The sequence below is a fragment of the Monopterus albus genome, unplaced genomic scaffold (assembly GCF_001952655.1).
Source record: "Monopterus albus unplaced genomic scaffold, M_albus_1.0 scaffold110.1, whole genome shotgun sequence".
NCBI classification, from domain to species: Eukaryota; Metazoa; Chordata; class Actinopteri; order Synbranchiformes; family Synbranchidae; genus Monopterus; species Monopterus albus.
The window spans coordinates 270965-282237 of NW_018127990.1; the positions used below are offsets into that span (position 1 = coordinate 270965).

The 11273-nt window shown below is 38.8% G+C and overlaps 1 protein-coding gene across 2 annotated transcripts in view; it reads left to right on the forward strand.

Annotated features, from left to right (window-relative positions):
- Positions 1-11273, forward strand: part of arhgef3 (Rho guanine nucleotide exchange factor (GEF) 3) — a 41965-nt gene that overhangs the window by 5968 nt on the left and 24724 nt on the right. Inside the window, exons 2-3 of one of the 2 annotated variants that reach the window (XM_020611127.1) lie at positions 64-130; positions 5174-5236. In XM_020611127.1, coding sequence (XP_020466783.1) covers positions 64-130; positions 5174-5236 — 130 coding nt within the window. Of the gene's footprint in view, positions 1-63; positions 131-1252; positions 1794-5173; positions 5237-11273 lie in introns of those variants that run through there. The other variant, XM_020611128.1, reaches the window with a different exon arrangement.

Below are 11273 nucleotides of genomic sequence, written 5' to 3' on the forward strand. Positions count from 1 at the left end.
TCATCTTTCCCCTATTTCTTCCTCTTCTTCTTCCTTCTTCTCTTCTCTGTGTCCATCCATCAGGTCGACGCTGCAGAAGAAAGCTCCTTCCTTCTCTCTTCTCTCTCCTGACGGCTGGTCACTCAGAGGGGTAAGAACAAACCTTCATCTAAACTGATTCACATCGTGACAGCTGCACACTTAATTAAGCAACAGCGCACAACAAGCTGACTCCATATTAGATAATAAATGCTAAGGTGGAAGTAAGGCACCTCGTCTGAGTCTGTTGTTTTCTGTACCTCAGTGCATTGTGACTCTCACGGCTCATTACAAACAACAGCAACAAACAGACAAGGCAGGTGGATTCATGTTGCACATTTCATTTCAAGTAAACTCGAATCCTACGTTCACATCACAGGCCTTACTGCTCCATTCTGATGTTTTAGTCAGCTCTGATCTTGTTACGCTCACATTCATTTTTGTGACATGTATCCAGCCCCTGTGTCGAACACCACAAACGGCCGCACCTGCAGAGTTAACTGAAATGTGAGTCACGTGCGTACAAGAATAACAACTACCTCATTTGTGCAATGGTCAACTTGCACCATTTCCTAAAGACTGCTCAGTTATGACACGGTCTTTCCAGTTTGGCTTGATCAGAAGCTTCTCCATAAATGTTCCACAGATTTGAAGCAGTGTTCCAGTTAATTGTTTGGTCCTTTTAAAAAAACATTATTGACAGTAGAGCTTCACATTTTACTAAAATATATCATCAGTATCAAACCAGAGCTTTTGCTATAAAAATGACATAAACTAACGGCCTTTTATCAGATGTATGTGTATTTTTGAACATTCTGCCTATAGTTTATATTGTATTACTGTTAATTTACTGTAGGTTTAAATGAAAAGACAAAACCAATGGTTCAAGCTAAAACAACAAGAACAAGGTTGTAAAATTATTGAATTTCTTGTAGGGTGTGTAGGTGTGTAACATTTTTATACTAAGCTGACAAACAATATATTGCGCTGTCATCACTATTTATGAAATACGGGTGAATTTAGTTTTCTTTGTGTGATTTTTGTAATAAACCAGAGTTAATGGTCTTCTTGTGTGTTAGTGTTTATGGTGTCTCTGTGTCTCCTGTAGCTCCTAATTATAGACAGCCTGTTTCCCCTGACATCCGTCACTTCCTGTTTGTCCAATGGGAACAGAGTGGACACACACACACACACACACACACATGAGCATTGGCAAGGGTTCCTGTTCTTTAGGGTCTATAGAGCCACTCAGAAAGGAGGTGAAGCTGCGGAGATTCTGATTGTGACTGAGGAGGTGGAAGAGATGAGAGGAGGGCGGTAGACAGAAGGTTGAGAACAGGAGAAATGAGAAAAGAGCTTTTAAAAGTCTGACTGCGGAGGAGAAGTGGCTCAAGGAGTAACACTGGAGGAAACTAACTTGAGGAGGAGGAGAAGAGGAGGACGAAGGTGGAGTTCAGAAAAGAAGGGAGAAAAAGCAAGAGCAATGTGACTGAAGGCGATTCAGGAGGAGAGAAATCAGACAACAAGAGGAGAGGAAAAGGTTGCAGATGTTGACTTGCATGTGAGGAGGAGAAAAGAAAAGGAGAACCAATGTGACTTTAAGGTAAAACCAGGGAGGCCTAGAGGAAGAGGAGACAAAGAAAGAGAAGGAGGAAGAAGAGGAAGAGGAGCAGCAGATGTGAATACATGCAGAGAGAGTTCATTAACATTTGAACTGTGACTGAGAAGCAGATCTGATCCCAATGATGGGCTGCTGTCTGTTTGTTTACTATCGGGTGAGTCTGTTTGATTATCAGAGGCTGCAGCTCATTTCAGGTCCAACGTAAGTGTTTCATGGTCAAACCCTGCAGAACCACTGTCTTCCTGTTTGTTCAGGTGTTTGCTGCTTCACACTTCCTTTGTCTTTTTGGTAACTGTGTGAAAAGCTTTTTAACTGCACCATGCGAGGAGATCCACTTCTTATAAGCTGCACTCAGCTCACACAGCCTCAGATGCACTGAGTCGTGTTGTGTCGTGGTATCTCTACATGTTGGAGGACATCTGCAGCGACTTGACCCAGTGTTTAGATGTGCTCTGAGTGATGCATGCATCTTTTAAGTTTCTTTATCTACGCATAGTTGAATTAGCAATTTTGTAGCATTTCACATGGATGTTCCATCTGTCCCCGACCACAATCACTGTCTTTTTTTTTAATATATATATTTCTGTTGTATCCATCTAGAGAGACTCACTAGAAATGCATCTAAATGATGCTAGTTGACCAACAGCTCCTGCCAGGTCTACAAAAAAACATAAAATGTTCAGCGCCCTTCAGTTCTGCACTTTTTACTCATCTACGAAATGACTGTAGGCGTTAATGCTCACAAGCTGTAATAGTAAGACACCTTCTTGATTTTCTTTTATGAAAATGTGGTGTGAAGGGGAAATGATCACTCTTTGGCGAGTTACTACAGAAATGTGATCAGTTATTTGTTATTTATTACTTGTGTACAACATAATTACATTTAGTAATCATCCAGTAACAAAAGAAATTAGACTGACTGCTTGTTACACACTGGTGGCTGTCTCTTTGAGTGCACTTCATCGAATAGAAACGCTCTATGAGACTATATACATTGCGCCATCAAAGCTTCTTTTAAACAGCTCTAAAGAACGAACACACACGTCTCATATCTCACTGAACTCTCTGAACCGCACACACTGATGCCAAACTGTTCGATAACGCTGCCTGTTCTACTCATTCACAAAGCCCATGAGTCAAAAGATGATGCTGTCAGAAATCAACAGATGAAAACAAATTTATCAGCATCAGTAAACATATTAGAGGATCTGAAACTGTTACTAGGCCTGGATATCACTGCTAATCTCCCGATTTGATTTAGAGCCATGAAGTCCAGAGCTGACTATATTCAATTTGATTCTTGATGAATCGGTTGCATCAGATGGATAACAGTGTTGTGTAAAGTGCACGATGCTGTAGATATGGTGGCGTATCAAGCAGCTAGCCTACAATTTGGATGTATTTACTGCCCATCAACAGCTAATCAGTGTTCACCTTGCTGTAGGATTTGAACCAAATGTTAAATGTTACTATTCATTGGTTGTTATCAGTTTGTCATCTGGACTGTAGATGTGGGTTAGTAGTTTTAGAAGAGATTTTACCTGTAGCGTGTTGGGGGGAGGTTGGGGTGGATGGATGTGACATAAAACATCAGAGTTTTCCATGAGAGAGGTGGTTTTTACTAATGAGTGATTAACCCTAAACCCTAGTTTTTGTGTGTAAACATGGTATGGTCTATGTCTATTATCATAACCATGACAACAAAGGAACGCGGCTACTGAACCTAGGTGGAGTAAGGGCCTCCTGAGCCACAAATAGCATGTTAGCATCCAGAGCGGGTGTCCCCTTCTGAAGCATAATTCTGAGCATGATAACAACTGATGACCATTTAATGGGGTGATAACATTTGAACAAAATTTACCATAATCATTTATATCATTTGTAGAATGAGACAAACTTCAAATTCTCACCATGATTTTTTTACTTACCAAAAAAACACACTATCAGAATAATATGAAAAACTATATAACAACAGTCTCCACAGTGTAACTTAACTTTTGCTTTAAAAAGTGGAATAGGAATGTTTTAAGACAAAAGTGTTCAAGACTAAGCGCAATGTTCAGATACTGTGATCGAGAGTTGTTTAACTCAGGTGTGATTTCTAGAGGAAGCTGACCATATATGGTCTGGGGGACGTCTCCACCCCTCTGGTTTCTAAGGAGACAGGTAAAGTTTGCCAGGTTATATAACGTCCAACCAACAACAAAGTCTCAGCACAAGAGTGAACAAACAGCAGACTTCCTGTTATTGTTAACACTCTGCTACACTAATCCCATCCTCCTCCTCTTCCTAGCCTCCTACTCTTCCTCCTCTTCATTAATGTACTTTCTCCTCGAGTCTGTTGTCTTCCTTAACTCCCCTCTCCTCCTAATTTTTTCCTCATTTCCACTTGTTCACTTCTCTTCCTCTCCTCACCTTCTTTCCTCTCTGGTTCTCCCCCATCTCTACTCTCCTCTTCTCCTCTTGATTAAAGGTCAAAGCCATCTCTTTCTGTCATGCCCCTCCCTCATCTCCTCACCTCTTCCTTTCCTTACCCCCCACCCTTCCTTTCCTCTCCTCTTCTCAATTCTCACAGCTGTTTGTACTCACTGACCTGCCTCATCAGGTGCTTGTGGGATTTCTTCCTGTTTTCGCCATCATGGTGGTACACAGGAACTGTTAAATCGATGTACAGTGGGTACGGAAAGTATTCAGACCCCTTAAATGTTTCACTCTTTGTTATATTGCAGCCATATGCTAAAATCATTTAAGTTCATTTTTTCCTCATTAATGTACACACAGCACCCCATATTGACAGAAACACACAGAATTTTGGACATTTTTGCAGATTTATTAAAAAAGAAAAACTGAAATATCACATGGTCATAAGTATTCAGACCCTTTGCTGTGACACTCATATATTTAACTTAGGTGCTGTCCATTTCTTCTGATCATCCCTGAGATGGTTCTACACCTTCATTTGACTTTCTCTCTGGTCTCATCCCTCCTTCTTTTCCATCCTTTTCTTCTTCACTTCACTTCACTTGAAGTATGAACATAACTGTAGGTGTGAGTTTCTGTTTTTAACTAGATGGGAAAAGAAAGAGTGCTTTCACTTTGGATATTTCGAATTAGTTGGTAACTATTTTCATAATCAGCCCACTGGTTTTGTGAACACTTGCTGACATTCTTTGTCTTCGATGATTGAACTGAATAGTTTAGGGTATTGGTCTGTTGGTCCAACAAAAAAGAGAGTCTGAAGATGTAAGCTTGTTTTTTTTTTATGTTTCTTCTATTTTGGAAACTAAATGATTAATAAATTAATCAAGAAACAATAATTAGTAGTTTCAGCTCTATAATATAGTGTAACTGGTTGTAGGTAACAATGAGCTTTGCAGGTTTGGTGTTAATGTTCAGTGAGTTTATGAGCACAGACTAAACTGTCACATTTGAGTCATTTGATTCAGTGTGAAATTAAAAAGAACCAATTAATATTTGCTTATTCAGACACGTTCTCCAGCTAATGTGATATTTGCTGTGGTTTGTGCATTGCAGAAGAAGAGGAAGCAGGCCAGCAGAGATGCAGACTCCCTCAGCCTCTGCAGTCTGGACATCAACGTAAGTTCAGTTCCTTTAAACTACCTTTTCTCTTGTGGCTCAGTGTGTGATGTCCACAGACTTTGTTTAAGTCTGACAAAGTGATGAAATACGTCATAAAAGTTTGCCTCTGACTTCTACTTTAATAAAGCCAAACATATGTACATGCCTTTAAAATATGATCTAAAAATGGGGGGGGGGAATAATAACTTCCTTGCAACGTTGTGCTGTTTCACTGTGTTGTCAGCTAAAATTCAACTGCATGTAGAACTTTAACTAACAATAAATCCACTTTTTGTGAGTTACATAAAGTCCCATTCCACTAGTTTTTTAGATACACCAAATGCAGAATGATCTCTGCTGACACTTTTTATTTCATTTTAATTTAATGTTATAGATTGTTGTTGTTTTATAATAAAAAAATGTTTGCTTTTATAAGTTATTTTCTTTACCTAATCACTTTAGTCTGCCTATTTGTCATGTAATCTATATTTATAAAATATGAAACCACAGAAATTAGAAAATAAAAAGAAAGAAATTACTCATACAGATAAAAGCTAATACTACCCTGTACATACAGCAGAGGACACAATTAGTCACACAGTTTATATCCAATAATGACCAGTGAATTATATATTAAGATATAAAAAGTGTCCGCCTTTTCTTTAAATTGTTAGATTATATGGGGTGTTTCAACCACCTTGCAAAATGGTTTTAGATTTTTCCAATTTATTTTACTTTATTTTATTTTTAATTTATTATTTGAAATATTTGTTATGGCTTTTACTAGGAGAAACAAGAGAGTTTATTGCTTTTTTTAAAACTTCTTTTTGCTTGTTTGTTTGTGTAAATCACTTTCCATTGTACTAACCTGTACTCTACAAATAACAGTTTCATTAATCCTACAATTAGAGACGATGATGAGCTTACACTGCTGTACAAACAGCAGCACTGAAAATATTTGTAGACCAGACATAACTGTGACTTTTGAACTGATTTTGAATATCTATTTAAATTATGTTGATAATAATAATAAAACATGGTTTATTGTTCATTCAGACCTTCAGAGGCCCTCGATCCTCATGTTGGACCCCTTGCCCTGTATTTTTAGCCGTGTGCCAGCAGCCCGTTCCTTCCCGGGCGTTCCCCTCTCAGCTCAGTCTAACACAGGATGTCCACCCAGGTCGATACACTGCAGTGTGACAAACAGACCAAACACACCATCAGTCTTATTCTGTTACAAATGGGCAGATAATGAACCTGGAATAAACTTCACTATTGTTACTGCTGTTGCTGCCTGGAGCTCAGTGAGTCACGTATGGTGGTATTGTGCTGCCACAGAAACTCCAGGACCCGGAGACACTAACTGATTTAATGAACTGGGTCATGCAGGGGCCCAGATTTATGTCAATGTATTTACTTCTGTAGCAACAGCATTCTTGTCCTAATAATTAATTTAATTTATGGGTTCAAGTACTGTACTTGAGTACAGTTTTGAGGTACTTGTACTTTCATTTAGATTTGATTCAAATGTGCCATTCTTCCTTCTGGATATGTTAGCATGTAAAGCTAACGTGTTTATTTTGGTAACATTAGCAACCTAGCATGGTTGTGATTTTAACTTTGTACTGAATTAATATGATTTTAATTTGGGTGTAATTCTTTTTTAGGCAAAGAGTGTTGCTAATTCATGAGTATTAAAGGAAAAAAACAACCTTCCATTGACATTTGTTCATATATTACTACACATCTGCTGAATTTAACAGCATCACTCATTATTGCACAAGCATGCAGCCAGTGTTTTACAGTTCAGATGAAACGAGACGGGTCCTTCTGTGTTAGTAGAGACACTTGAGTCTATTCTTGGATCAGGAGGTGACTCTTCTTTGGGCGTTCTCTGTACCAGTTACAGTCAGTGGAGCTGAGTCAGAGGAGCTGCTGTTGTCAGCTACATGAGGTGGGTTTCATGTCATGTTAGGGGTCAGAGTTGATGCTCTTACAAATTTTAAAGGAACCCATGGAAATGCTTCTGAAAATAACTCAGAGATGAACTACAGATGACCCAGGTTGTCTGTTTGCATTTAAGTTTGTTGACATCTCTTATGAGGACACCACGTTGACTTACAGTACATTTATTTTATTATTTTTAAATGAAAATTGCCATTGTTGTTTCCCAGACCCCTTGGTGGCATTAAAAGATCATTATCAAAATTATTACCAATATTTTTTTTAATTCATCTGTCACATTTTTAATCAAGAATATTTATCATTTCATAGTTGCAGCTTCTTAAATGTGATGATACACTGCTTTACTTTGTCTTATTTGATCAGTAATTTGTCATTAGTTACACAAAACAAAACATTTTACACTTCCAGTAATGAAGTGAGAAAATAGTCCACAGATTAATCAGTAATGAAAACTATCATTAGTTTCATTAGACTAATTGTTTCAGGACTATAACCACTTACTCTAACCTAAACTGCAATGTTAGTAATGTAGTTCCTTGCTGTGTGGCTCTGTAAACACTACATGAGTAATGCAAGTATACATACAAACAAACTGAGTAATTGACTTGAACACTGGAAACCCAGGACAGAGTTTTGGCTGCCTGTAGGCAACTCGCTCTCCCCCTTTGTCCCATAATTACAGTTCAGATTGACATTGATTATTGCATGAACTGGCCAGTGAAGTCCCAGCACCACTAGTGCATCTGGTCCCAAAGCAGTGAGGGTCATGATACTGTGTATATTCAGTAAAGTTTCGCACTACTTGGACCTTATCTGATTGCTGTTGCTGCTGCTGCTTTATTAAAGCCTCCTCTAGTACATTGTATAGGGCAGCACTAAAATTTTTTCTTCACTATATGTAACAGATGATTGAATGTTATTTTTCAGAATGTATTTAGCTTGCAAATCATGTGATGACATTTAAATATGATCTATTACTGTAGGTTTAACTAACAAATGCAATGCAAAATAGGAAAAGCTGATAGCAGCAGCTCAGCAGTTTTGTCAAACAGCCAACATCACCCAGACAGAAGTAAATACAACATTTATAGGGAACTATTGAGCTACATTTTTTGTGCTAGTGAATAATTCCAACAGCAGGGCGATGCTGCAAATGTGCTGACAGTATCCTTCTGAAGTAAATGAGTTTGCGTTGTGTTCTCCACATGCAGCTTCAGGCTTTCCTCATATTATGGCTTGTGCTTTTGATTTAGAATGGTGGAACAGTTTCATTGTGTTTACACCAGTCACTGTATATTCGATGGACATGGCTTCACCACTTCCCTCCACCATGCAAAAATGAAGCCAAAGTATTGTGAATAACCAGTAGCGACCAGAAGTGGGCTGACAACATCACACCATCAATCAAAGCTGTCAAATCAACCAAAATACATCTATTTTATATTATCAAACAGCCTATTGAAAACAAACTTACCAGAAAAATGACCATTTGTACACACATCAGTGTGATAATACCAAAAGCCACAGAAGTGACGTCTGGGAAAAGTTTATTTGGTTTGCACTTTGAGTTTTTAGTTTGACTCATGTCCCATCCACTAACATGGAGGAGGTGGGATTTATTAACTATGCTGCAACCAGCCACCAGGGGGCGATTGATTCATGGTGGCTTTGCTTCTAGGTGTTGTCAGGTGTTGTTGACTGTCTATACAGTACAGTCAATGTGTGTCCACCCTTTGTATCGACTTCCAGTATAACTTGCAAATCATGAATATTTGATTCACATCTGATCTCTTGATGTGCAGCCATTTACAAATGAGAGAGGAGTCTCCTTTTTTCAGAATTAATTCTTCCAGCAGGCGATCTCCACCTTCTGCCATGCTTTTTCTGTTTGTAGGCACACATAAGACACCACGTTATGGTGTGTGCACTGACATCATCACCCATATTGTCAAAATTGTGAGATGACAAATTTTTATTATATACCAGTATATTGTAGACAGTACATGGTAGCCCTGTGACAAACTACTGACATAGTTCCTATGAAAACTGTATGGTGACATGTATGGTGTGATCTGTGGAAGCCACTCCAACAACAAACTGACTCCAGCTCATCCCAAATCCCAGTTTTACCCCTGTGTACAATACTGGTCACAAGGGTCAATTCATTGTTGATTTTTTTTTTTTTTGTCTTTTCATGAGATTAGTTATCAACAAAAATATATTTTAAAAAATCTAATTCTTTACACAAAGGCTCAGAATTCTTCTAACACTGATGGAAGAAAAAAGGGCCAGGAAAGGCAGAAAGAGAGGAAGGAAGTAAAGCAAATTAATCATTGGTTGAGCCAACCAGTGAGTCAGAGAGAGACACAGAACATGAATGATCTGTGAGTTTTAAAACAGAGAGAGCCAGGAGGAGGATGACCATCACTGAGAGCGAGAGTCCTTTAACGGGCTCCTGCTACGCGTTTCAGGACACTACCAGAACCGGGTTGTCTGCGAACATTTCAAGCTTATTCCAGATACTTGACTAGTATTGATGCTTTGTTTATTCTATTAGCACCAGGTATTAATGAGATGCTCTATTAGAGTAGTAAACTTTTGTGGTACCAGACTCTTTCTGACTGAAACTCTACTGGTATCAGGTGGTTATTGGATACTTTAAAAAACACTGAAGACTTTGTGAATGCTCTCACCAATACCAGACTCTTTCTAGACCCTCTGCTGGAGTTTAGTTCTTTATAACAAACTGTTACCTCTCCTTATCCGTGTTTAACACCTTCTCAACATTCACACCTGGACACTACCAGACTGAAAATAGTCTGGGAAAGACCCTGATTCGGTGTGGGGTGAGCACTATGGTGATAGGGCAGAGCCCTGTCTGCCTACTGGCGTGGCGGTTTAAGTCTGGATGCTCTGTGGATTTAGACACAGGGAAGAGCAACATGGGAAAACAGATGGAGGTAAGATGGATGATTTACAGCTGAATAAATTCAGTTATCTTAGAGGCAGAACTGGTAAAATCTCCCTCAGCTCTCTTCATTTGATCTAAATCTCAGCACTCTGAATTATTTAGTTGAATTTGTGTTGCATTTTAATCACTGCAATCTTGAGTTGCTAATGCAAAACTTCACTTATTTATTTACTTAAATTTTTTATTCATAATAGTGTGGTTTAATCGCCCATGTAACTAGATAACCCCTTTGTTGACCAACTGCACTGAATTGATCTTTGTCAGATTTAATCAGCTGAAGCGTCATCACACACAGAAACCCGTTACAGCAAGTCCAATGGAAACTGCTCAGTTGTGAAGCAGATAAACAGTTTGTGTACTGTTCTAACTAAATCCCAGTTATATAACAGTTATGTTATACATATATACATAAATAACTTATATTAAATGAGAGAAAACACAATGACTTTAATTCTATAATTCAACAGACCTCCATCAGCAACTTCAGACAGTCACATCTTTAAATTATCGATCTCTTTACTGATATTTCTGAAGAGATGACAGAAACTATTGTGCTTTGGTAAAATAATTTAAAACACTGGACAATCTGCTGTCAGATCTGGGACATGAACTTGAAGCTAAAGTTGAAACTGGAGAGGTCGAGGGTTAAAAACACGTTCGTCAGAAGATGTTTTTTTTTTTTTTTTTGGCCAACTGGTTCTTGACTCTGAGTGTTGATGAAAACAGTTTGATGGTTCCTATGTAACAGTAGGTAAGCTGGCAGTGGGCTGCAGGACAGACACACATGCACACAAACACACACATACATTGATTTTTTTGTAAGTCTTTTTCCAGGACAAACAGCCTGCTGGCATTTACACACACATACTGTAGGCAGACCCTGATATTGTGAAGGCCTGATATTGGTGCGTCTGTGTTTGTGTGGTTTGGTATTACCAAGCACAGGCCTCTGAGACTGAGAAATGAAGTGAATGTGAAAGTACCAAAACCTGCATTGCCTTGAATTTTTTTATAATAAATTATATTGAGACTCCCCCTGCGATGGACTGGCGACCTATCCAGGGTGTACCCCGCCTCTCGCCCGCAGCTGGCTGGGGTTGGCTCCCCCCCCCCCCCCCC